Source organism: Lithobates pipiens, unplaced genomic scaffold (assembly GCF_037356315.1).
Source record: "Lithobates pipiens isolate NorthernLeopardFrog02 unplaced genomic scaffold, aLitPip1_a1.2 Scaffold_56, whole genome shotgun sequence".
Taxonomy (NCBI): domain Eukaryota; kingdom Metazoa; phylum Chordata; class Amphibia; order Anura; family Ranidae; genus Lithobates; species Lithobates pipiens.
The window spans coordinates 4,398,735-4,426,375 of NW_027507878.1; the positions used below are offsets into that span (position 1 = coordinate 4,398,735).

A 27,641-nucleotide genomic window follows, 5' to 3' on the forward strand; every position below is an offset into this window, starting at 1 on the left:
TGCAGCTTTATTGCCACTTAAAGAAAACATTGAAGATAACTAGAGCCCAGCGATGCGTTTCACAAATGTGCATTGCGCTCCGCCGGCTTCGGGAGTCTGAGAGTTGGCGGAGAACAATAAGAATAAATGGAGTTTGTGAGAGAAAAGAGAAAGTTGGGAGGAGATCCCGGTATGGAGATCTGTCAAAGTCAGGTGACCGGCTCTCCTCCAATCATGGATCTCTCTCTGCTGAGACAAGCGGAGGGAACACCATCAACCAGTGGCCCGCATTTTATAAATGAGCTGTAAAATTCAGGTTGGGGGATGTGTAGCCCTATATAATATATTGAAGATTGGATAGCATTTTCCACCCTCTGTTATAATGAACTCCTTAGTGATGAGAGTTTTTGTTTTTCGGATGATGATGCTCCGGAGACCTCATCACTAGACATAACCTTCCATTTAAATGTATATGTAAAGGCAAAACTCTGTTATTTTTAGTTTGGGATAGAGTGGGAAAGTGTTAGAACCCCTGCCAAGTATTTAAAGCTCCCTGTGTCCCTGCTGGGGTTCTTCCCTCTACATGTCTTGGTGACCATCGTCACTGAGACACAAAGTAAAGCAAATCCTTGATGACAGCAAGAGGTGAGGAACATCTTCCAATGGGGACAATGTGGTGACATCTGTCCAAGATGAGAATTCTCCTCACTTTGGGGAGATTTGCTCCCATTTCCTGTAGCATCACCAAGATGGGAAATAAAAGGGAAAATAGCATTTTACTATAAAAAAATAGTAAGAAATAAGCGGATGGGGGATCTAACCCTTACCGACTCTATGCAAAGCAAAGAACAGTTTAGGCTAGACATGCACTTCAAGAGGGGAAGGTTTAAGGAAATAAGAGGAAGATTTGAACTAATGGGCATCATTTTAGTAAAATATGAAGCTCATACAATCTCTGTTTTAGTTCACTTTAATCCCAAATTGTTAGAAAAACTAAATATTTCACATTACAATTTCTATTACAGGATTCCATCCAGAGCAGCAGAACGGGCAGAGGCAGAAGCCCAAACGAAGCCTTGTGAGGCTATTGTGGAACAGAGCATTGTTCCAAGAGAAGAGAGGACAACCATCCAAGAAAAGAAGATGGAGAGCATCAAAACTGTTCCAGAAATGAGTCCTCTGGAGAAACTTAAGAAAGAGGAGAAGCTAAAACAGACAAGAATCTGTAAGAAAGGACTGGAACAGGGATTGCGGAGGAAGATGCTGGTGAGGCACGTGTTTTACACAGACCAACCAGTAAAGAGGAAGGCAACTGACGTGAATGAACTGACTCCGGTCATTCGGAAGACAAAGCAGTTGCTAAAGGTGTTTGGCCCCAATGACCCCGAGGAGGAGAAACAGGAGGAAATGTGCCAGAAAAAGGCAATTGAGCTTCAAGAACTGGATCTGGCAATTCAGAGGACTCAACATTTCCTGACCCTGTTTAACATTACAAACAGAGAGAAGAGGAGGTAAGTACGCATTTTTCTATATACATTTATTTAAAGAACATATAGAACAAGTCAATGACAACTGAAGCAGTCACGGTGCCTTCACCGAGGATTACACCTTCAGTAGTAAAATATGTGACTTCATCTACGTGTCTTATAGGACACCCCCAGGTATAGAAATCACTGGGGGCTTTTCATGTTCCTTCTGACTTTCATATTACTCAAACTAGAGAACTGGAGTTATGGAGATCCATAGGACTGACCAGTAAGCAGAGTCCCCTCCAATTTCCAGTTAGATTTTATATAACTTCTTACAAAGTTTCCATGTGACTTTTTTTTTACAACTAAATGAAAATGTTTGTTCTTATGTGTACAACGGATATCTCACCTACCTTTTTCTTTCATTGTCATCAGGGAAATCAAACACCAAGTGGTCGCCCACAGGATAATCAATAAAGTTCCTTCTCCGTGTCCTGAGGAAATGCGCCACAGGTAAGTACAGAATTCACTTAGTGCTCTTCTTTATAATGGAATTCTTTGGAAGAGCTTTAAAATGCAGAGTTATTGCCACTTAAAGAAAACATTGAAGATAACTAGAGCCCAGCGATGCGTTTCACAAATGTGCATTGCGCTCCGCCGGCTTCAGGGGTCTGAGAGTTGGCGGAGAACAAAAAGAATAAATGGAGTTTGTGAGAGAAAAGAGAAAGTTGGGAGGAGATCCCGGTATGGAGATCTGTCAAAGTCAGTTGACCGGCTCTCCTCCAATCATGGATCTCTCTCTGCTGAGACAAGCGGAGGGAACACCATCAACCAGTGGCCTGCATTTTATAAATGAGCTGTAAAATTCAGGTTGGGGGATGTGTAGCCCTATATAATATATTGAAGATTGGATAGCTTTTTCCACCCTCTGTTATAATGAACTCCTTAGTGATGAGAGTTTTTGTTTTTCGGATGATGATGCTCCGGAGACCTCATCACTAGACATAACCTTCCATTTAAAAGTATATGTAAAGGCAAAACTCTGTTATTTTTAGTTTGGGATAAAGTGGGAAAGTGTTAGAGCCTCTGCCAAGTATTTAAAGCTCCCTATGTCCCTGCTGGGGTTCTTCCCTCTACATGTCCTGGTGACCATTGTCACTGAGACACAAAGTAAAGCAAATCCTTGATGACAGCAAGAGGAGAGGAACATCTTCCAATGGGGACAATGTGGTGACATCTGTCCAAGATGAGAATTCTCCTCACTTTGGGGAGATTTGCTCCCATTTCCTGTAGCACCACCAAGATGGGAAGTAAAAGGGAAAATAGCATTTTACTATAAAAAGATAGTAAGAAATAAGCGGATGGGGGATCTAACCCTTACCGACTCTATGCAAAGCAAAGAACAGTTTAGGCTAGACATGCACTTCAAGAGGGGAAGGTTTAAGGAAATAAGAGGAAGATTTGAACTAATGGGCATCATTTTAGTAAAATATAAAGCTCATACAATCTCTGTTTTTAGTTCACTTTAATCCCAAAATGTTAGAAAAACAAAATATTTCACATTACAATTTCTATTACAGGATTCCATCCAGAGCAGCAGAACGGGCAGAGGCAGAAGCCCAAACGAAGCCTTGTGAGGCTATTGTGGAACAGAGCATTGTTCCAAGAGTAGAGAGGACAATCATCCAAGAAAAGAAGATGGAGAGCATCAAAACTGTTCCAGAAATGAGTCCTCTGGAGAAGCTTAAGAAAGAGGAGAAGCTAAAACAGACAAAAATCTGTAAGAAAGGACTGGAACAGGGATTGCGGAGGAAGATGCTGGTGAGGCACGTGTTTTACACAGACCAACCAGTAAAGAGGAAGGCAACTGACGTGAATGAACTGACTCCGGTCATTCGGAAGACAAAACAGTTGCTAAAGGTGTTTGGCACCAATGACCCCGAGGAGGAGAAACAGGAGGAAATGTGCCAGAAAAAGGCAACTGAACTTCAAGAAGTGGATCTGGCAATTCACAGGACGAAACATTTCCTGACTTTGTTTAAGTTCACCAACCGAGAGAAGAGGAGGTAAGTACGCATTTTTCTATATAAATTTATTTAAAGAACATATAGAACAAGTCAATGACAACTGAAGCAGTCACGGTGCCTTCACCGAGGATTACACCTTCAGTAGTAAAATATGTAACTTCATCTATGTGTCTTATAGGACACCCCCAGGTATAGAAATCACTGGGGGGCTTTTCATGTTCCTTCTGACTTTCATATTACTCAAACTAGAGAACTGGAATTATGGAGATCCATAGGACTGACCAGTAAGCAGAGTCCTCTCCAATTTCCAGTTAGATTTTATATAACTTCTTACAAAGTTTCCATGTGACTTTTTTTTTTACAACTAAACGAAAATGTTTATTCTTATGTGTACAACGGATATCTCACCTACCTTTTTCTTTCATTGTCATCAGGGAAATCAAACACCAAGTGGTCGCCCACAGGATAATCAACAAGGTCCCTTCTCCGTGTCCTGAGGAAATGCGCCAAAGGTAAGTACAGAATTCACTTAGTGCTCTTCTTTATAATGGAATTCTTTGGAAGAGCTTTAAAATGCATCTTTATTGCCACTTAAAGAAAACATTGAAGATAACTAGAGCCCAGCAATGCGTTTCACAAATGTGCATTGCGCTCCGCCGGCTTCGGGAGTCTGAGAGTTGGCGGAGAACAATAAGAATAAGTGGAGTTTGTGAGAGAAAAGAGAAAGTTGGGAGGAGATCCCGGTATGGAGATCTGTCAAAGTCAGATGATGATCCTCCGGAGACCCCTCTCACTAGACATAACCTTCTATTTCAAAGCATATGTAAAAGCAAAACTCATTTTTAGTTGGGATCAGAAAGTGTTAGACCCTCTGCCAAGTATTTATAGCTCTGTGTCCCTGCTGGGGTCATTCTTCCCTCTACATGTCCTGGTGACCATTGTCACTAAGACACAAAATAAGGGGGAATCCTGAATTTTAGAGTTGTCATGACAGCAAGAGGTGAGAGAGAATCTTCCAATGGGGACAATGTGGTGACATCTGTCCAAGATGAGAATTCTCCTCACATTAGAGAGATTTGTCCTCATTTCCTGTAGGATCGCCAGTATGGGAAGTAAAAGGAAATCTCCCTAATAGAACACAGAAGCCAAAAAACAAAACAAAGGACAAGTAACTGAATAGTGGATCTAACCCTTACCTATTCTATTCAAGGCATAGAAAAGTTTTGGCTAGACATGCACTTAAAGCGGAATTCCACCCAAAAGTGTAACTTCCGCTCATTGTACTCCTTCCCCCCTCCGGTGCCACATTTGACATCTTTCGGGGGTGGGGGGGGGGGGGGGACAGGATATCTTTCACAGGTATGCTGTCCCCACTTCCGGGAGCCTCAGCCGCGGATATTTGCATCACCGCTCGGGCTCCCGCCAGTAGGAGAGGGGAGCGGATCCTCGTGCATGTGCAGTAGGGTTCCCGGTGTGAAGCCGCAAGACTACACTGCCGGGTTCCCTTACTCACAATGGAGGCGGCACGCTCCCGACAGCTGATGGAAACATCATCTGCGGTGCCGACATCGCTGGACTCCAGGACAGGCAACTGTCCGATTATTAATAGTCAACAGGTGCAGTATGTGCAGCTGCTGGCTTTTCGCCCTTTTAGCTAATGGGCATTATTTTAGTAAAATTTAAAGTTTCTACTTTTCTTTTAGTTCACTTTAATCCCAAATTTTCAGTAAAACTAAATATTTCACATTACAATTTCTCTTACAGGATTCCTGCCAGAGCAATGGAGCAGGAGGAGGAGAAAATCCATCGCTTTAAGAATATTTTTGAATGGAGCAACCATTTCAGCGAACAGGAGAAAGAAGTCCAGAGTGAAAACCTATTCAGCGACAAAACATCGGGGAGAAAGAATATCACAAAAGTAAGTATCCTCTACCAGGAAGCTGAAATGAGATCCTCCGCCATGTTTTTTTTGCAGTCTGTATTCCCGCTGCGGAGATTCCACCTTCATTTGTTCTGGAGACAATCCTAAATTTGTAGATTTGTCATGAGAAGAGTTGAAGGTGGATCATCCAATGTTCTCTAAAATGGGAATTTTCCTCCCTGTAATGAGATTTCTTCTCACTTCCTGTTGCATCTCCAATTCAGGAAGTGAAGAGAAATCTCCCTAGCAGGGACTAGACTGCACAAAAAAAACCCAACTTGATAGGATGTTAAGCCTTTCCTACTCTATCCACAATTATTAAACCATGCTGATTCACGTTGGGTTCACGCTATTGCGAATGGAATGTGGCTTTCACCGCATCCCATTCGCAATAGCAGGAGATTGTGCCCGGCTCTCTATGGAGCCGGATCACACACATCCGCAGCGGCTCCAGTGCCATCTGCACAGGAGTCCTTTGCGTGTTTTGGTCCATTTCAGGCCCAAATTCAGCCCAAAATTGGCTGAAGCATTGAATAGAGACGTACCGGACTCCTGCTGTGAGCCGCTGCCAATCTCCAGTGTGAACCCGGCCTCTCAGTTGGCCGTTGGGTTCCTATTAAGAGTTGGCGCGCCTCCTGCACACCTGATAGGAAACCCAACGGCCAACCAAGAGACAAAGTTTTGAATTCAGTTCCACTTTAAAATCTGTATATTAAGCCAAGTTTTTTTTTTCCTTTCCTTTGTAGACTCTCTGCCTGGAACTGAAGGAAGCAGCCAAGCAAAAGAAGACATGGGAAAAGGGGGAAAGGGAAAGGGAAGGGGAAATGGAAGGGAAGAAGATGGGGATGGGGGAGCAAATGGAGAAGAAGACATGGGAAAAGGGGAAAAGGGAAGGGGAAATGGAAGAGAAGAAGATGGGGGTGGGGGAGCAAATGGAGAAGGAGAAGACAAACACCTTCACTGAAGAGGAGAAAAGGAAAGTGGAGGAAGAAGTGGAGTGGAAGAAAAAGAATGAACGGAAGGTTAAAGCGATGAGGGATAGAATACAGAGGGTGAAACTCTATGAAAAGATGACAGACACCGAGGACCCAGAGGAGAAGAGGTAAGTACACATTTTTCTTTCTAAATACATTTTTAGACCATATAGAATACATAAATGGCAATAGAAGCCGTCACATTGCCTTCATGGAGGATTACACTTCAGTAGGAAAATATGTTACTAGTTCATCCACATGTCTTATAGACACCCAGAGGCGGACTGACCATTCGGGCACTGCCCGAGGGCCCCATGCCACTAAGGGGCCCCATCAGGGTTGCCAGCCTCAATAAAACCAGGTACAGAATGTAAAAATCTGTGTTTTTTTAAAGATTCCAAGATTATAGCTGCCCCATCTCTCCAGTACCTTTTAAGTGTGTGTGTATTCTGTGTGTGTATACTGTATGTGTGTGTGAGTGTGTGTATACTGTGTGTACTGTGTGGTCATAATCTATTGCCTAGGGGCTCCATAATCTCCTATTGCCTAGGGGCCCCATAATCTCCTATTGCCCGGGGGCCCCATAAACTCCTATTGCCCGGGGGCCCCATAATTTTCTCCTATTGCCCGGGGTCCCCATAATATCCTATTGCCTGGGGTCCCCATAATCCCCTATTGCCTGGGAGCCCATAATCTCCTGTTGCCCGGGGGCCCCATAATCCCCTATTACCCGGAGGCCCCATAATCTCCTATTGCCTGGGGGCCCATAATCCCCTATTGCCCGGTGGCCCCATAATCTCCTATTGCCCGGGGGCCCCATAATCTCCTATTGCCTGGGGGCCCATAATCCCCTATTGCCCGGTGGCCCCATAATCTCCTATTGCCCGGGGGCCCCATAATCTCCTATTGCCTGGGGGCCCATAATCCCCTATTGCCCGGTGGCCCCATAATCTCCTATTGCCCGGGGGCCCCATAATCTCCTATTGCCCGGTGGGGGCCCCATGAGTTGTAAATACTCCCCTGTAGACATCCCCGGGTATAGATTACGGAAATAATTGGGGGACTTTTTCATGCCCCTCTGACTTTCATAATACTCAAATCACAAAACTGGAATTATGGAAATCCATAAAAATCAATAAATAAATATAATTGTAACATAAAAAAAACATTTCCAACTCATACTAAGCAGAAATGTTTGGAAGCCGTTATATTCTTCTGTGTAGAGCCGATATCTCATATACCTTTCTATCTTCATCATCAGGAAACTAATGCAGAGAGTGATCGCCCACAAGATGATCAACAAGATTGGCGCCCCTTGCACTGGACAAAGACGGAATTCGTAAGTAGTCTTATTTATAGTGGAAATCTTCGGGGGGGGGGGGGGTTAGAAAGCAGAGATATTACATTAGATAAAACAAAACAAAGCATTGAGCATTAATAGAGCCCAGCGATGTGATTTACAGATGTGCATTGCGCTCCGCCGTCTTCGGGGGTCTGAGAGTTGGCGGAGAACAATAAGAATAAATGGAGTTTGTGGGAGAAAAGAGAAAGTTGGGAGGAGATCCCGGTATGGAGATCTGTCAGGTGACCGGCTCTCCTCCAATCATGGATCTCTCTCTGCTGAGACAAGCGGAGGGGACACCATGAACTAGTGCAGGCGACACACGGCGGCCCACATCTTATAAATGAGCTGTAATATGCGGGTTACGGTATGTGAAGCCCTACAGAGTATAACGGAGAGAGAGCGCAAAGCATTGTCCGCTCTGTTATAATGAACTTCTTAGTGTTAAGTATTTTTGGATGATGATGCTCCGGAGACCCCTCTCACTAGACGTAACCTTCTATTTCAAAGCATATGTAAAGGCAAAACTCATTTTTAGTTGGGATAGCCTAAGAATGTGTTAGACCCTCTGCCAAGTATTTATTTGATTCTTTCCTGTCCATGTCCTGGTGACCATTGTCAATAAGACACAAAGTAAGGGGGAATCCTGAATTTTAGACTTGCCATGACAGCAAGAGGTGAGGGAGAATCTTCCAATGGGGACAATGTGGTGACATCTGTCCAAGATGAGAATTCTCCTCACTTTAGAGAGATTTGTCCTCATTTCTTGAAGCATCACCAAGATGGGAAGTAAAAGGAAATCTCCCTAATAGGACACAGATAGCCCAAACAAAAAGGAAACTGAATAGGGGATCCAACCCTTACCTACTCTATTCAACTCAAAGAAAAGTTTTGGCTAGACATGCACTTAAAGCGGAGCTCCACCCAAAAGTGGAACTTCCTCTCATTGTACTCTTTCCCCCCTCCGGTGCCACATTTGGCACCTTTCAGGGGGGAGGGGGAGCAGGAAATCTGTCTGTCACAGGTATCCTGTCCCCACTTCCGGGAGCCTCAGCCATGGATATTTGCATCACCGATAGGGCTCCCTCTTCCTTCCCCGGCCGCCGGGCCAGTAGGAGAGAAGAGCGGAGCCTCGCGCATGCGCACTAGGGTTCCCAGCGTGAATCCGTAAGGCTACACTGCCGGGTTCCCTTAGTTGCAATGGAGGCGGCACACACCCACATGGAAACATCTGCGGTGCCGACATCGCTGGACTCCAGGACACGGAAGTGTCTTACTATTAAAAGTCAACAAGTGCAGTATGTGCGGCTGCTGGCTCTTCATTTTTGCAGCGGTGGGCGGACCTCCGCCTTGAGGAGGGGGAGGTTTAAGGAAATAAAAAGAAGATTTTATGGGCTTTATTTTAGTAAAATGTAAAGTTTATGTACTATTTTCTGTTTTAGTTCACTTCAATCCCAAATTTTCAGCAAAACTAAATATTTTACATTACAATTTCTCTTACAGCATTCTTGTCATAGCAGAGGAGCAGGAGGAAGGAATCCAGAACAAAAACCTATCCAACATCAAACCATCCGTGAGAGAGAAGATCACAGAAGTAAGTATCCTCTAACCGGAAGCTGAAATTAGATCCCCTGCCCAGTTTTTATTGCAGTCTGTGTCCCCGCTGGGGAGATTCCCCCTTTATTTGTTCTGGAGACAATCCTAAATTTGTAGATTTATCATGAGAAGAGTTGAAGGTGGATCATCCAATGTTCTCTAAAATCTGAATTTTCCTCACTGTAATGAGATTTCTTCTCACTTCCTGTTGCACCTCCAATTCAGGAAGTAAAGAGAAATCTCCCTAGCAGGGACTAGACTGCACAAAAAAAAATAAAACAACTTGATAGGGTGTTAAGCCTTCCCTACTCTTTCCACAATTATTAAACCATGCTGATTCACGTTGGGTTCACGCTATTGCGAATGGAATGTGGCTTTCACCGCATCCCATTCGCAATAGCAGGAGATTGTGCCCGGCTCTCTATGGAGCCGGTTCACACACATCCGCAGCGGCTCCGGTGCCAATTGCACAGGAGTCCTTTGCATCTTTTGATCCATTTCAGGCCCAAATTCAGCCCAAAATTCGGGCTGAAACCAGGCCTGAAGCACTGAATGGAGACGTACCGGACTCCTGCTGTGAGCCGCTGCCAATCTCCAGTGTGAACCCGGCCTCTTAGTTGGCCGTTGGGTTCCTATTAAGAGTTGGCGCGCCTCCTGCACACCTGATAGGAAACCCAACGGCCAACCAAGAGACAAAGTTTTGAATTCAGTTCCACTTTAAAATCTGTATATTAAGCCAAGTTTTTTTTTCCTTTCCTTTATAGACTCTCTGCCTGGAACTGAAGGGAGCAGCCCGGCAGAAGAAGACATGGGAAAAGGGGAAAAGGGAAAGGGAAGGGGAAATGGAAGAGAAGAAGATGGGGGTGGGGGAGCAAATGGAGGAGAAGACAAACACCTTCACTGAAGAGGAGAAAAGGAAAGTGGAGGAAGAAGTGGAGTGGAAGAAAAAGAATGAACGGAAGGTTAAAGCGATGAGGGATAGAATACAGAGGGTGAAACTCTATGAAAAGATGACAGACACCGAGGACCCAGAGGAGAAGAGGTAAGTACACATTTTTCTTTCTAAATACATTTTTAGACCATATAGAATACATAAATGGCAATAGAAGCCGTCACATTGCCTTCATGGAGGATTACACTTCAGTAGGAAAATATGTTACTAGTTCATCTACATGTCTTATAGACACCCAGAGGCAGACTGACCATTCGGGCACTGCCCGAGGGCCCCATGCCACCAAGGGGCCCCATCAGGGTTGCCAGCCTCAATAAAACCAGGTACAGAATGTAAAAATCTGTGTTTTTTTAAAGATTCCAAGATTATAGCTGCCCCATCTCTCCAGTACCTTTTAAGTATGTGTGTATTCTATGTGTGTATACTGTATGTGTGTACTGTGTGGTCATAATCTATTTCCTAGGGGCTCCATAATCTCCTATTGCCTAGGGGCCCCATAATCTCCTATTGCCCGGGGGCCCCATAAACTCCTATTGCCCGGGGGCCCCATAATTTTCTCCTATTGCCCGGGGTCCCCATAATATCCTATTGCCTGGGGTCCCCATAATCCCCTATTGCCTGGGAGCCCATAATCTCCTGTTGCCCGGGGGCCCCATAATCCCCTATTACCCGGAGGCCCCATAATCCCCTATTGCCCGGTGGCCCCATAATCTCCTATTGCCCGGGGGCCCCATAATCTCCTATTGCCCGGGGGCCCCATAATCTCCTATTGCCCGGTGGGGGCCCCATGAGTTGTAAATACTCCCCTGTAGACACCCCCGGGTATAGATTACAGAAATATTTGGGGGTCTTTTTCATGCCCCTCTGATTTTCATAATACTCAAATCACAAAACTGGAATTATGGAAATCCATAAAAATCAATAAATAAATATAATTGTAACATAAAAAAAACATTTCCAACTCATACTAAGCAGAAATGTTTGGAAGCCGTTATATTTTTCTGTGTAGAGCCGATATCTCATATACCTTTCTATCTTCATCATCAGGAAACTAATGCAGAGAGTGATCGCCCACAAGATGATCAACAAGATTGGCGCCCCTTGCACTGGACAAAGACGGAATTCGTAAGTAGTCTTATTTATAGTGGAAATCTTCGGGGGGGGGGGAGGGGGGGTTAGAAAGCGGAGATATTACATTAGATAAAACAAAACAAAGCATTGAGCATTAATAGAGCCTAGCGATGTGATTTACAGATGTGCATTGCGCTCCGCCGTCTTCGGGGGTCTGAGAGTTGGCGGAGAACAATAAGAATAAATGGAGTTTGTGGGAGAAAAGAGAAAGTTGGGAGGAGATCCCGGTATGGAGATCTGTCAGGTGACCGGCTCTCCTCCAATCATGGATCTCTCTCTGTTGAGACAAGCGGAGGGGACACCATGAACTAGTGCAGGCGACACACGGCGGCCCACATCTTATAAATGAGCTGTAATATGCGGGTTACGGTATGTGAAGCCCTACAGAGTATAACGGAGAGAGAGCGCAAAGCATTGTCCGCTCTGTTATAATGAACTTCTTAGTGTTAAGTATTTTTGGATGATGATGCTCCGGAGACCCCTCTCACTAGACGTAACCTTCTATTTCAAAGCATATGTAAAGGCAAAACTCATTTTTAGTTGGGATAGCCTAAGAATGTGTTAGACCCTCTGCCAAGTATTTATTTGATTCTTTCCTGTCCATGTCCTGGTGACCATTGTCAATAAGACACAAAGTAAGGGGGAATCCTGAATTTTAGACTTGCCATGACAGCAAGAGGTGAGGGAGAATCTTCCAATGGGGACAATGTGGTGACATCTGTCCAAGATGAGAATTCTCCTCACTTTAGAGAGATTTGTCCTCATTCCTTGAAGCATCACCAAGATGGGAAGTAAAAGGAAATCTCCCTAACAGGACACAGATAGCCCCCAAAAAAAAGAAACTGAATAGGGGATCCAACTCTTACCTACTCTATTCAACTCAAAGAAAAGTTTTGGCTAGACATGCACTTAAAGCGGAGCTCCACCCAAACGTGGTGTACTGTCACATTTTGCTGCCTATCACAGGATGCTGCGGAAGTGACGTTGCCGCCAGAAATTGCGTACTGCGCATGCGCGATGCGTTCCAAACACTCGCGCCGTGCGTTCCAACATAGTTTCGGCAATACAGTTCAGCGAAACCATCACATAATGTTACGGAAGTGACGTTACACACAACACAAACACTGGGCCGTGCGTCACACTAATACTTCCCTTGTTACCTAGTAGGTTTTGCATTGCTGGGACTTGTAGTGCCTATCCTGACCTACATGCTTCAATGTTCAGTGTCCTCATCCCTATCCCCGAGCTTCAATGTTCAGTGTCCTCATCCCTATCCCCGAGCTTCAATGTTCAGTGTCCTCATCCCTATCCCCATGCTTCAATGTTCAGTGTCCTCATCCTTATCCCCGAGCTTCAATGTTCAGTGTCCATCCTTATCCCCGTGCTTCAATGTTCAGTGTCCTCATCCCTATCCGCGAGCTTCAATGTTCAGTGTCCTCATCCTTATCCCCATGCTTCAATGTTCAGTGTCCTCATCCTTATCCCCGAGCTTCAATGTTCAGTGTCCTCATCCCTATCCCCATGCTACAATGTTCAGTGTCCTCATCCTTATCCCCGAGCTTCAATGTTCAGTGTCCATCCTTATCCCCGTGCTTCAATGTTCAGTGTCCTCATCCCTATCCGCGAGCTTCAATGTTCAGTGTCCTCATCCTTATCCCCATGCTTCAATGTTCAGTGTCCTCATCCTTATCCCCGAGCTTCAATGTTCAGTGTCCTCATCCCTATCCCCCTGCTTCAATGTTCAGTGTCCTCATCCTTATCCCCGAGCTTCAATGTTCAGTGTCCTCATCCCTATCCCCCTGCTTCAATGTTCAGTGTCCTCATCCTTATCCCCGATCTTCAATGTTCAGTGTCCTCATCCTTATCCCCGTGCTTCAATGTTCAGTGTCCTCATCCTTATCCCCATGCTTCGATGTTCAGTGTCCTCATCGAAGCAGGGGGATAAGGATGAGGACACTGAACATTGAAGCTCGCGGATAGGGATGAGGACACTGAACATTGAAGCAGGGGGATAGGGATGAGGACACTGAACATTGAAGCTCGGGGATAAGGATGAGGACACTGAACATTGAAGCAGGGGGATAGGGATGAGGACACTGAACATTGAAGCTCGAGGATAGGGATGAGGACACTGAACATTGAAGCTCGGGGATAAGGATGAGGACACTGAACATTGAAGCTCGGGGATAAGGATGGACACTGAACATTGAAGCTCGGGGATAAGGATGGACACTGAACATTGAAGCATGGGGATAGGGATGAGGACACTGAACATTGAAGCTCGGCGATAGGGATGAGGACACTGAACATTGAAGCTCGGGGATAGGGATGAGGACACTGAACATTGAAGCACGGGGATAAGGATGAGGACACTGAACATTGAAGCTCGGGGATAGGGATGAGGACACTGAACATTGAAGCTCGGGGATAGGGATGAGGACACTGAACATTGAAGCACGGGGATAGGGATGAGGACACTGAACATTGAAGCTCGGGGATAGGGATGAGGACACTGAACATTGAAGCCTGGGGATAGGGATGAGGACACTGAACATTGAAGCATGTAGCTCAGGATAGGCACTACAAGTCCCAGCAATGCAAAACCTACTAGGTAACAAGGGAAGTATTAGTGTGACGCACGGCCCAGTGTTTGTGTTGTGTGTAACGTCACTTCCGTAACATTATGTGATGGTTTCGCTGAACTGTATTGCCGAAACTATGTTGGAACGCACGGCGCGAGTGTTTGGAACGCATCGCGCATGCGCAGTACGCAATTTCTGGCGGCAACGTCACTTCCGCAGCATCCTGTGATAGGCAGCAAAATGTGACACTACAGTGGAACTTCCTCTCATTGTACTCTTTCCCCCCAGCGAAAGCAGCGGTGGGCGGACCTCCGCCTTGAGGAGGGGGAGGTTTAAGGAAATAAAAAGAAGATTTTATGGGCTTTATTTTAGTAAAAATGTAAAGTTTTTGTACTATTTTCTGTTTTAGTTCACTTCAATCCCAAATTTTCAGCAAAACTAAATATTTTACATTACAATTTCTCTTACAGCATTCTTGTCATAGCAGAGGAGGAGGAGAAAGAAATCCAGAACAAAAACCTATCCAACATCAAACCATCCGTGAGAGAGAAGATCACAGAAGTAAGTATCCTCTAACTGGAAGCTGGAATTAGATCCCCTGCCCAGTTTTTATTGCAGTCTGTGTCCCCGCTGGGGAGATTCCCCCTTTATTTGTTCTGGTGACAATCCTAAATTATAGAGTTACCACGAGAACAAGTGCCAAGGGGGATCACCCAATGTTCTGGGAACTACAGTCTAAGATGGGAATTCCCCTCACTGTAGGGAGATTTCTTCTCACTTCCTGTTGCATCCGCAATCCAGGAAGTAAAGGGAAATCTACCTAGCAGAGACTTAATAGGGGGATTTAAGCCTTCCCTGTTCTATCCCAAAGTAATAATGCTGCTTCATTTGTCCGTTGCGTTTCTATTAGGAGATGCCCCCTCCACACCTGATAGGAAACCAACCGAGAAACAAAGTTTTGAATGTAATTCCACTTTAAAATATGTACATCAACCTAACTTCCTTTTTCTTTTTTTTTGTTAATAGATTCCATCACGGATGTAAAGAAGAGCAGAAGAATGAGCAAGAGAACGTGAAAGGGGAAAAGGAGAAGCTGCTGCAAGATACCACTGTATATGTGGCAAAACATATAGGGCGGAGTCTAAATTTGTGACAAATAGCATCTTTTGGGGGAAAGATGCTATGTGTAGCAAAACACATGTGCTGTTTTTACTACTTTTTAAACTGTTTTTACAAACTTAGATTCCACCCTATGCTTTCCCCTACAAATAGCATCTTCGGGAGAATGATAAACATATATTGTGGCGTATAAATCTGTGATGGCAGAGATGTAAAAGATGTAAAAACAGCACATCGGTGAATCACGGGCGGTCCCAGTAGAGGGGACTTAGACTCCACCCTGCGCATCTTGCTATAAAAGCATCTTTGGGGGAAGATGCAGCAAAATGCGTAGGGTAGAGTATAAATTTGTGACGCCATCACGCCCTGTGAACCTTTTATATATTAGTTGTGACCAAATTTAGATCTGTTGGTGTGCTTACTGCTATCACTTTTAGCGCAGCTTTGATGTTTTCTCTATTCAAAGTTTGCTTTGCCTGGATTCTTTCCTAAATTTACACATATATATATATTTAATATAACTGGGTACAGTACTGACATTGATCCAGGGAGTAGCCGATCGCCTCTCGAGGGATCAGGAAGGAATTTTTCTCCCCTGCTGTATGTAGCTCATGCTTTGCTGGGGTTTTTCGCCTTCCTCTGGATCACACTTTCCTTCTTTCTTTCCTTCCTTCCTTCTTTCTTTCTTTCTTTCCTTCTTTCTTTCTTTCTTTCTTTCTTTCTTTCTTTCTTTTCCCCCTGTACTGTCCACCCCCCTATACTGTACCCTCCTAATACAGTTAATTTCCATCACTTGAATTATTTTTCCTATTATGGGAGTGAGTGGGGCCTCACGTCTAATTTTTGCCTAAGGCCTCACAAAATCTAGAGCCGCCTCTGAGCTCTCATTGGTCCAAACGTAACTTCAGACCAAATTATATACAAAAGTGCTCTGCATACACAAGAACATTACATGTATGCCCAACATTAGAAGATTGGGTGGATGTGTGGCAGAAGATACTGTAAACTCTGTTTTTATCAATGATTTAATAAAAATTTAAATATAATTACATTGTGTAATCATTCCTTTCTGGTATCAGTAAAGTCCTTTCTGGTTAGGTGTGTTTGTTGTGTATTGTGAGAGCAGCAGGATGCTGTTCTCAGAATACATATGTCAGTGCCTGCAGCGCTGCAGGGGTATATTTTTCAATCCGCAGTTAAAAAAAATAATGTGTATGTCCAAGCATAAGGAGCATGGGGTGGTCAGCGGGCAGTAGTTCCTGTGATGGGTGTCACATTGGACGGAGGGCCCGTGGAACCCAGCTTACCTTGGAGAGGCTGGGAAACCCCTGTCTCAGCTCCTCAGGCCCCTCTTATGTGTAAGGTACCCAGTGTCTATTAGGGGCACAGGATGACCAAGAAAATGATGGACAACTACTTAATGGACACTGAGAATGTGGTTTGGATTACTTTAAATGGGACAATAATGTTTATCTATAATATCCCTCAAGAAATATATGAAGAGAAATGAATTCCACCTTTTCAGACTGAGAGACTCATAGAAGATGATAATATAGTCAGCAAGCCACCTGGAGCTTCTGGTCTCCTGCTATTGTCTGTTTATTAAGGTGTTATGTGTTTTCTGCTAAGCATGTCTGACCCATGGTTAATTGGTAATTGGGTCACCTATTGTCTGATTATCTGTTCCTGACTAGTGATGGCCGAACAGTTCGCCCGGCGGTCGTTTCGCTGCGAATTTTCGGTTGTTCGTGGTCCACCCGTTTGGCGGACTATTGGCGCAGTTCGCCTGGGGGACTTCCGCGTTTACTGTGTAAAAGAACTTTGACCTATGATGACACATCCATCATGGGGTACAGGACTAGGGATGGCCGAACAGTTCGCCCGGCGGTCGTTTCACGGCGAATTTCGGCTGTTCGCGGTCCGCCAGTTCGGCTGACTATTGGCGCCGTTCGCCCGGCGGACTTCCGTGTTTTTACTGTGTAAAGGAACTTTGACCTGATGACACATCCATCATGGGGTATAGGACAGCCAATTGAGACATGACAGCACATGGACACTTGGACATTCTCCCTAACCTATAAATACACCCGATCCGGCGGCCATTTTACATTCTTTCTTCTGTCACTATAGGGAAAGGTTGCTGTGTGGAGTAGGGAGAGATAAACCACTAGCTATTTGGTACACAAAAGTTCTTTTCAGGACTGGTATAGGTGTTAGGTGTATATAGGTTTGCTGTGCTACTGATTGTTGCAGCAGCCTGAGTGTCTTTGGTCAGTTTAGAGAAAGGGACAGAGCGCTGTGTCTGCTGCTATTTTAGGGACAGCCAGATTAGTCATCATCATCATCATCATCATTAGCTGTTACTATCAGGTCCACAAAAGTGCTATTCGAGTAACCAGTAATTGTTCCAGTCTCCTCTGTTTTGCCAGTTTATATAGGGACAGGAAGGAAGCAGTGTGTGAGGCAGTGAGGGTCAGTTTAAAGAGTTGCTGTTACTATTAGTTCCACAAAGGTTCTTTTCAGGACTGGTATCAGTGGTACGGTAATAGGCTTGTACACGTATAATATTCTTTCTTCCAAATATAGAAAGAATATTATACTTGACTGCTGCCCTTCTGCTGCAGTCTGCTAATCATTCACAACTCACTTGTTCCACAAAGGTCCTTATAAGGACTGGTAACTTGGTCTGTCTAGGCTGCTACAGTACATAGGGTTGAGTGAGGTACAGTCTGCCGTTCTGTAAGGACCGGTATCGGTCCACAATAGATAGGGTTGAGTTGCACCACTGCTGACCGCTGCCCTATACTGCAGCAGTCCTTCATTGGTATAGGGACTGACGTACAGTCTGTTAATCAGTCACACACAACCTACTTGGTCCACAAAGGTCCTTATAAGGACTGGTAACTTGGTGTAGGGTGCTACAGTACATAGGGTTAAGTGAGGTACAATCTGCTGTTCTATAAGGACTGGTATCGGTCCACAATACATAGGGTTGAGGTGCACCACTGCTGACCGGTGCCCTATACTGCAGCAGTCCTTCATCGGTATAGGGACTAATGCCACGTACACACGAGCGGACTTTTCAACATCCAAAGTCCGAAGGACTGAGTCCGTCAGACTATCCGATCGTGTGTGGGCTGCAACGGACTTTTGACTCGCCAAAGTCCGAAGGACTTTAGAATATGGAACATGCTTCAAATTTTTCCGAAGGAACTCCGCCGGACCCGGTCCCCTTCGAAAAATCCGCTCGTGTGTATGCTACTCCGACGGACTAAAACCGACGCTAGGGCAGCTATTGGCTACTGGCTATGAACTTCCTTATTCGAGCCGAGTCGTACGTCATCACGTTCGAATCCGTCGGAGTTTAGTGTGATCGTGTGTGGCCAAGTCCGCTCAGCCGAAAAGTCTGTCAGAACTCCGTCGGAATTCCAGCAGAACTCCGACGGAACTCCTTCGGAAGTCTGTCGGACATAAGTCCTCTCGTGTGTACGGGGCTTAAGAGTTTTGTCACAGGGTCATTTAAAAAATGACAGGCAGAGGAAGAGGCAGGCCCTTCCGCAGGGGTGGTAGGGGTAGGGCAGGAGCAACAGTCTTGAGCCAAAGTGGGAAGTTGCAGAAGGTGCGTTCAATTACTTTAAAGGACGCACCAGACTTGGGTGAGTGGCTCACTCAGCCTTACTCTTCTGTACCCTCCTCATCCTCTCGATCTGCACCCTCTTCTTCACTCTCTGCTATGTGCACCCCCAAAGACACTACCACCAACAACACCACCACCACCACATACCTTCCGCTTGAGTCACAGGAATTATTTTCCGATCCATATCAAGACATTTCTCATGCGCAGCCACTCTTGGTATTGGATCAGGAAGAGGAGGTAGCAACAACCGCTACTCAGCAGTCTGACGACAGTACCCAGATCAGCCCAAGGAGGAGGTTGGTCCCCGGTGTTGCTGCCTACTCCGAGATCTCTACTTATAGCGGTGGGGAAGGTGACGTCGATGATGGCGTGTCTAGTGATGTCACGTGGGTGCCCACAAGAGAGGAAGAGGAGGGGAGTTCAGAGGGAGATATGGACCAGCAGATAGGGAGGAGAAGCAGGAATAACTTACATTGCACAGGAGGGACAAAGCAGACTGCAAATGTATCAGGAGCGAGTCATCGACCATGTACGGTCACATCTGGCGCTCCCAGGACACCGGCACATGGCTCCGCAGTGTGGGCTTTTTTTAACGTGTCCGCTGCTGACAATAGCGTTGCCATCTGCAATCTTTGCAGTCAACGCATTAGTCCCGGTAAGCCCAACACTCACCTAGGGACGACCGCCTTAAGAAGGCACATGAGCAGCCATCACCGAGCCGAGTGGGAGCAACGGAACACACAAAGCCACACTGCAGGCTCTCACCGTCCAGCCTCGTCTTCTACTTCTCCTTCTCCTCTCTCCTCACAATTGTCCTCCACTCCACCTTCCATCACGCCAAGCTCACATTTTTCTGCAAAAAGGCAGGCTTCTGTGGGCCTAATGTTCGAGCGTAAAAAAATGATGACGCCGGATAACCCTCTTGCCCAACGGTTGACGGCTGGCTTGTCAGAACTCATAGCCCGCCAACTACTGCCATATAAACTGGTGGACTCGGAGGCCTTTCGCAAATTTGTGGCCATTGGAACTCCACAATGGAAGGTCCCAGGAAGGAAGTATTTCTCAGAGAAGGGCATCCCAGAGCTATATGGCCATGTTCAGCGGCAAGTGAATGTATCTCTGGCACACAGTGTCGGTGCCAAGATACATCTGACCACAGACACGTGGTCTAGCAAACACGGGCAGGGAAGGTATATCACTTTTACTGCGAACTGGGTGAACCTTCTGATGGCCGTCAAGCATGTAACCCGTGGCACCCGTGTAGATTTGGTTTTACCGCCACGGATTGCATGCAGGCCTGACTCTTCTTCTCCTCCTCCTCCCTCTCCTCCTCAGCTGCCTCCTCCTTTTCCGCTGCTAGCGTCTCTTCCGCTGCACCGCCCAAGCTCCCCAGAACCTATTCCACATGCCAGGTGAGACGTTGCCATGCCGTGCTGCGTCTGTTGTGCCTGGAAGCCAAGAGCCACACTGGCCCGGCACTCCTTTCAGCTTTGCGTTCACAGGCAGATCAGTGGCTAACACCGCTCAATTTGACAGTTGGTAAAGCGGTGTGTGACAACGGTGCCAATCTGCTTAGCGCATTGAAACAGGGCAAAATCACGCACGTGCCATGCATCGCACACATCTTAAACTTGGTCATACAGCGATTCCTTGTCAAATACCCTGGATCCAGGACATCTTACGACAGGCAAGGAAAATCTTGGCCCATTTCATAAGATCTTACACGGCCATGGCTCGCCTTGCTGACATTCAGCGGTGACACAATCTGCCGGTCAGACGTCTTATTTGCGATTGCCCGACGCAATGGAACTCAACCTTCTATATGCTTGATAGGCTGCTCCAGCAGAAACGTGCAGTTAACGTCTACCTGTATGAACTCTGCGGCAGAAACGGTTCTGGGGAGCTGGGGGTTTTTCACCGCGCCAGTGGCTGCTCATGCGCGACGTATGCAGACTTCTGCGGCCATTTGAGGAGATCACCAAACTGGTCAGTCGAAGCCATGGTGCCATCAATGACATGGTACCTTATGCCTTCTTTATGGAGCGTGCATTGCAATGCTGGATGAATTCCCAGGGGGGGCTACTCTATCTGAGACAAGTCAACAACAGGAGTCTGAAGAGGAGGATGGTGCCGCGGTGGATGAGGAGGAGCAAGAAGAGCATGCTTTAAACCTTTTTGGGATCCCTGTTGTGCGTGGATGGGGAGAGGAGAATGAAGAGGACGACATTATCCTGGATGATGAGCAGGAGCCAGGCCACCACACCGCTTCCACTTTAGTGCAAATGGGGGCCTTCATGCTCCAGTGTTTTAATAGGGACCCCCCTATAAAAAGCATAAGGGTCAAGGACCAGTACTGGGTGGCAACGTACTTAGACCCCCGGTACAAACACAAAATGGCGGAAATGTTACCGCCGTCACAGAGGGCTGTCAGAATGCAGCACTTCCAGGCCTTGCTTCGAGAAATTCTGCATTCTGCTTTTGCGTGTGCTGGCAGAGGAGCAATTCCCACTCCCAGAGAAGGATTTGCGGGTACCAATCCAACAGCGCCTGCAAGAAGAGGGCGGATTGAAGATGTGTTGGTGACTTCGGATATGAGGTCATTCTTTCAGCCGACCCATCGACAGGTGTCATCCGGATCCAGCATCAGGGAACGCCTAGACCATCAGGTGTCCGACTACATCGGGTTAATGGCCGATGTGGACGCTCTGAGGAGTGATGAACCCCTGGACTACTGGGTGGACAGGCTTGACCTCTGGCCAGTGCTTGCCCAATTTGCAATGGAACTGTTGGCTTGCCCTTCATCCAGTGTCCTGTCCGAAAGGACGTTCAGCGCAGCAGGGGGGATCGTGACCGATAAGCGTACTCGCCTAGCTCACGACAGTGTTAACTACCTCACATTTATAGAAATGAATGAGGCATGGATCTCGGAGGAATCCAACACATGTGACCAGTAGACCATGTATATGTCTAGAAACAATTTTTTTAATCGAGCACAGAGACCTTCTTTCTTCATTTGGCTCACTTCCTTGTCCAAAAAAAGCACACCGTACTATATGCCCGTACCCTCCTCTTTGAAGAGGTTGAGCGGTGTCATATTTCTACTGGAGCTGCTTATTATGAGGGGCTCCCACCATCCCTGTGCTGTGCTGACATCCTCCTGGGACTGTACCTCTGCTGTGCATATTATGAGGGGCTCCGACCATCCCTGTGCTGTGCTGACTTCCTCCTGGGGCTGTACCTCTGCTGTGCATATTTTGAGGTGCTCCCACCATCCCTGTGCTATGCTCATTATGAGGGGCTCCCACCATCCCTGTGCTGTGCTGACTTACTCCTGGGGCTGCTTATTATGAGGGGCTCCCACCATCCCTGTGCTATGCTCATTATGAGGGGCTCCCACCATCCCTGTGCTATGCTCATTATGAGGGGCTCCCACCATCCCTGTGCTATGCTGACTTCCTCCTGGGGCTGCTTACGGTGCAGGTGTCAGTGCTGTATACCATGGTGCTGATGTCAGTGCTCTCTGTCACGGTGCTGGTGTGAGTGCTTTATGTCACGCTGCTGATGTCAGTGCTCTCTATCACGGTGCTGCTGTCAGTGCTGTATATCACGCTGCTGATGTCAGTGCTCTCTATCACGGTGCTGCTGTCAGTGCTGTATACCACGGTGCTGATGTCAGTGCTCTCTGTCACGGTGCTGCTGTCAGTGCTGTATATCACGGTGCTGATGTCAGTGCTCTCTATCACGGTGCAGGTGTCATTGCTGTATGTCACGCTGCTGGTGATCATCTCCTGCACCCTCTTCTTTGCCTACCCTGGTCCCTGACCTTCCCTCTCCTCCATTGCCTTCATGCGCTGCACAGTCCTGAATTGTCACAACAATTTCCCATATAAAAAAAGAATGCTTGTAGTTGTCGATCCCAAATTCACCTCATACATGTGTTATGTCATTGGCCATGTGGTGGGACTATGTTTGCACAGCTAGTAATTATTTTCTGGCTGCAAATTTGACCTATAGGTTTGCGAAGTTCGCCTCCCATTGAAGTCAATGGGGCCCGCCGCGAACGTTCCGGTTCGCAGTCCCGTCGGAAGTTCGTCCATCACTACCTACATACATTATTACATATCATATGTACGCCGCATAAAGAGGAGCTCTGCCTAATTATATTATCACACGATTACCATATATGGATATGCAAAACGTCACCCAAAAAAAGGGGAAGTTCTGCTTGTTTGCAACCTCCTCCCCTCTTCTATAATGACTGGCACTTTATGTCTTGTGGGGGGAGGTTTTTGACAGGTACCCGCTCCCACTTCTGGTCGGATTGGTGCAGCCCCCCCCCCCCTCCCCTCCAGTCTTCTTGGACACATCACAGGTCCCGGAAGTTTGGGGGGCCGGTTTCCCTTAGTTAAGATGTCAGCGCCTAAACCCGAAGCCAACTGAAGAATCGGGTCGGGGGAGGAGAGCGCCGGATCCCTGGACAGGTAAGTGTCCTGATAATAAAAGTCGGCGGCTGCAGTCTTTGTATAGGATTTGTAGCTGCCGACCTTCATTGGGGGAGACTTTAAAGAGAACCCCCATCTAGATACATTGTTACAGGCTGGCACTACTTCTGAAGAGATGATGGTGGTAGTAGTCGTATTCCTCCAGGTCACGGCTGATGACAGAACGCCTCCACATCTTCCCAGCTCTGCTCCTTGTTCAGGGGGTTTGTAGCCGATCTGTGAAATAAAGAAAATAAAATTTGCCATATCCTCCCCGGGTGTTATAAGGACCACCGGAACCTCCCCCATACAGATATGAGGACCACCGGAACCTCCCCCATACAGATATGAGGACCACCGGAACCTCCCCCATACAGACACCCCCGATACAGACATGAGCACTTCTGGAACCCCCGCCAATACAGACATGAGGACCACCGGAACCTCCCCCATACAGACACCCCCGATACAGACATGAGGACTTCTGGAACCCCCGCCAATACAGACATGAGGACCACCGGAACCTCCCCCATACAGACATGAGGACCACCGGAACCTCCCCCATACAGATATGAGGACCACCGGAACCTCCCCCTAATAGGCATGAGGACCACCGGAACCTCCCCCATACAGACACCCCCGATACAGACATGAGGACTTCTGGAACCCCCGCCAATACAGATATGAGGACCACCGGAACCTCCCCCCCAACAGACATGAGGACCACCAGAAACTCCCCCCCCCCATACAGACATGAGGGTCTCCGGAACCCCCCCGATACAGACATGAGGGCCTCCGGAACCCCCCCCCCCAATACAGACATGAGGGCCTCCGGAACCCACCGATACAGACATGAGGGCCTCCGGAACCCCCCCGATACAGACATGAGGGCCTCCGGAACCCCCCCGATACAGACATGAGGGCCTCCGGAACCCCCCGATACAGACATGAGGGCCTCCGGAACCCCCCGATACAGACATGAGGGCCTCCGGAACCCCCCCGATACAGACATGAGGGCCTCCAGAACCTCCCCCATACAGACAGGAGGACTTCTGGAACTCCTCCCAATACAGATATGAGGACCACCAGAACCTCCCCCCAACAGACATGAGGACCACCAGAAACCCCCCATACAGACATGAGGGCCTCCGGACCCCCCCAGATAGACATGAGGGCCTCTGGACCCCCCCAGATAGACATGAGGGCCTCCGGAACAGCCCCCCTCCTGATACAGACATGTGGACCTCCAGAACACCCAATAAAGACATGAGGACCTCCATAACCCCCCCATACAGACATGAGAACCTCCAGAACCCCCAATACAAATATGAGGACCTTCGGAACCCCCGATACAGACACAAGGGCCATGAGAACCCCCGATACAGACATGAGGACCTCCGCAACCCCCCGATACAGACATGAGGGCCTCCGAAACCCCCCCGATACAGACATGAGGGCCTCCGAAACCCCCCAATACAGACATGAGGGTCTCCGGAACCCCCCGATACAGACATGAGGGCCTCCGGAACCCCCCAATACAGACATGAGGGCCTCCGGAACCCCCCCGATACAGACATGAGGGCCTCCGGAACCCCCCCGATACAGACATGAGGGCCTCCGGAACCCCCCGATACAGACATGAGGGCCTCCGGAACCCCCCGATACAGACATGAGGGCCTCCGGAACCCCCCCGATACAGACATGAGGGCCTCCAGAACCTCCCCCATACAGACAGGAGGACTTCTGGAACTCCTCCCAATACAGATATGAGGACCACCAGAACCTCCCCCCAACAGACATGAGGACCACCAGAAACCCCCCATACAGACATGAGGGCCTCCGGACCCCCCCAGATAGACATGAGGGCCTCTGGACCCCCCCAGATAGACATGAGGGCCTCCGGAACAGCCCCCCTCCTGATACAGACATGTGGACCTCCAGAACACCCAATAAAGACATGAGGACCTCCATAACCCCCCCATACAGACATGAGAACCTCCAGAACCCCCAATACAAATATGAGGACCTTCGGAACCCCCGATACAGACACAAGGGCCATGAGAACCCCCGATACAGACATGAGGACCTCCGCAACCCCCCGATACAGACATGAGGGCCTCCGAAACCCCCCCGATACAGACATGAGGGCCTCCGAAACCCCCCAATACAGACATGAGGGTCTCCGGAACCCCCCGATACAGACATGAGGGCCTCCGGAACCCCCCAATACAGACATGAGGGCCTCCGGAACCCACCGATACAGACATGAGGGTCTCCGGTACCCCCCGATACAGACATGAGGGCCTCCGGAACCCCCGATACAGACATGAGGGCCTCCGGAACCCCCCGATACAGACATGAGGGCCTCCGGAACCCCCCGATACAGACATGAGGGCCTCCAGAACCCCCTCCCCCGGTACAGACATGAGGGCCTCCGGAACCCCCCCGATACAGACATGAGGGCCTCCGGAACCTCCCCCATACAGACAGGAGGACTTCTGGAACTCCTGCCAATACAGATATGAGAACCACCAGAACCTCCCCCCAACAGACATGAGGACCACCAGAAACCCCCCCATACAGACATGAGGGCCTCCGCCCCCCCCCCCCAGATAGACATGAGGGCCTCCGCCCCCCCCCCCCAGATAGACATGAGGGCCTCCGAACCCCCCCCAGATAGACATGAGGGCCTCCGAACCCCCCCCAGATAGACATGAGGGCCTCCGGAACAGCCCCCCTCCTGATACAGACATGTGGACCTCCAGAACACCCAATAAAGACATGAGAACCTCCAGAACCCCCAATACAAATATGAGGACCTTCGGAACCCCCGATACAGACACAAGGGCCATGAGAATCCCCGATACAGACATGAGGACCTCCGCAACCCCCCGATACAGACATGAGGACCTCCGCAACCCCCCGATGCAGACATGAGGGCCTCCGAAACCCCCCAATACAGACATGAGGGCCTCCGGAACCCCCGATACAGACATGAGGGCCTCCGGAACCCCCCCGATACAGACATGAGGGCCTCCGGAACCCCCCGATACAGACATGAGGACCACCGGAAACCCCCGATACAGACATGAGGACCGCGGGAACCCCTGATGCAGATATAAGGACCACCGGAACCTCCAGAACCCCCCGATACAGGACATGCGGACCCCTGGAACTCCCCCAATACAGACATTAGGACCACCAGAACCCCATTTCCCCTGGAACCAGACATGAGAACCACTGGAACCCCCCTCCCGCGATACAGACATGAGGGCCTTCGGAACCCCCCCTGATACAGACATAAGGGCCTCCGGAACCCCCCACCTGATACAGACATAAGGGCCTCCGGAAACCCCCTTGACACAGACATGAGGGCCTCCGGAACCCCCCTGATACAGGCATGAGAACCACCAGAACCCCCCGATACAGGCATGAGAACCACCTGAACCCCCCGATACAGGCATGAGAACCACCGGAACCCCCCATACAGACATGAGGACCGCGGAACCCCTGATGCAGAAATAAGGACCACGGGAACCTCCAGAACCCCCCCGATACAGGACATGCGGACCCCTGGAACCCCCCAATACAGACATGAGGACCACCAGAACCCCATTCCCCCGGAACCAGACATGAGGACCACTGGAACCCCCCTCCCACGATACAGACATCATGAGGGCCTCCGGAACCCCCTCCCGATACAGACATAAGGGCCTCCAGAAACCCCCTTGACACAGACATGAGGGCCTCCGGGAACCCCCCTGATACAGACATGAGGACCACCGGAACCCCCCGATACAGGCATGAGAACCACCGGAACCCCCGATACAGGCATGAGGACCGCGGAACCCCTGATGCAGATATAAAGACCACTGGAACCTCCAGAACCCCTGATACAGGACATGCGGACCCCTGGAACCCCCCAATACAGACATGAGGACCACCAGAACCCCATTCCTTCCCGGAACCAGACATGAGGACCACTGGAACCCCCTTCCCCAGTACAGTCATGAGGGCCTCCGGAACCCCCCGATACAGACATGAGGGCCACCCGAACCTAGCTAGAGACATGAGGACCACCAGAACCTCCAGAACCACCCGATACAGGACATATGGACCCTGGAACCCCCCCAATACAGACATGAGGACCACCAGAACCCCATTCCCCCCAGAACCAGACATGAGAACCACTGGAACCCCCCTCCCCAATACAGTCATGAGGACCACCAGCAACCTCCCCCGATACAGATGTGAGGACCTCCGGAACCCCCCATATGGGCATTAAAATGATATGACTCCGGGACATTGGACCTCTCATGACACATATGGGGATTCTCTTGCTCTGAGGGGTGAACAGTGTGTGAGAAGCCTCTGATGGAAGCTGCGCACACATTACACCCAGTCCGGTGTCCCACCCTGACACCAACTCGT

At 48.3% G+C, this 27,641-nt stretch overlaps 1 protein-coding gene across 4 annotated transcripts in view; it reads left to right on the top strand.

The window, feature by feature from the left end:
- The window catches only part of LOC143958051 (uncharacterized), a 78,641-nt gene that overhangs the window by 18,550 nt on the left and 32,450 nt on the right, over positions 1–27,641 (top strand). For 2 of the 4 annotated variants that reach the window (XM_077467505.1, XM_077467504.1), the window contains 11 exons: positions 1,005–1,490; positions 1,884–1,961; positions 3,029–3,514; positions 3,910–3,987; positions 5,240–5,393; positions 6,143–6,498; positions 7,632–7,709; positions 9,216–9,306; positions 10,073–10,350; positions 11,308–11,385; positions 14,444–14,534. In XM_077467505.1, the coding sequence (XP_077323631.1) occupies positions 1,005–1,490; positions 1,884–1,961; positions 3,029–3,514; positions 3,910–3,987; positions 5,240–5,393; positions 6,143–6,498; positions 7,632–7,709; positions 9,216–9,306; positions 10,073–10,350; positions 11,308–11,385; positions 14,444–14,534 (2,254 nt within the window). Of the gene's footprint in view, positions 1–1,004; positions 1,491–1,883; positions 1,962–3,028; positions 3,515–3,909; positions 3,988–5,239; positions 5,394–6,142; positions 6,499–7,631; positions 7,710–9,215; positions 9,307–10,072; positions 10,351–11,307; positions 11,386–14,443; positions 14,535–14,999; positions 16,139–27,641 lie in introns of those variants that run through there. The other 2 variants (XM_077467507.1, XM_077467506.1) reach the window with 2 other exon arrangements.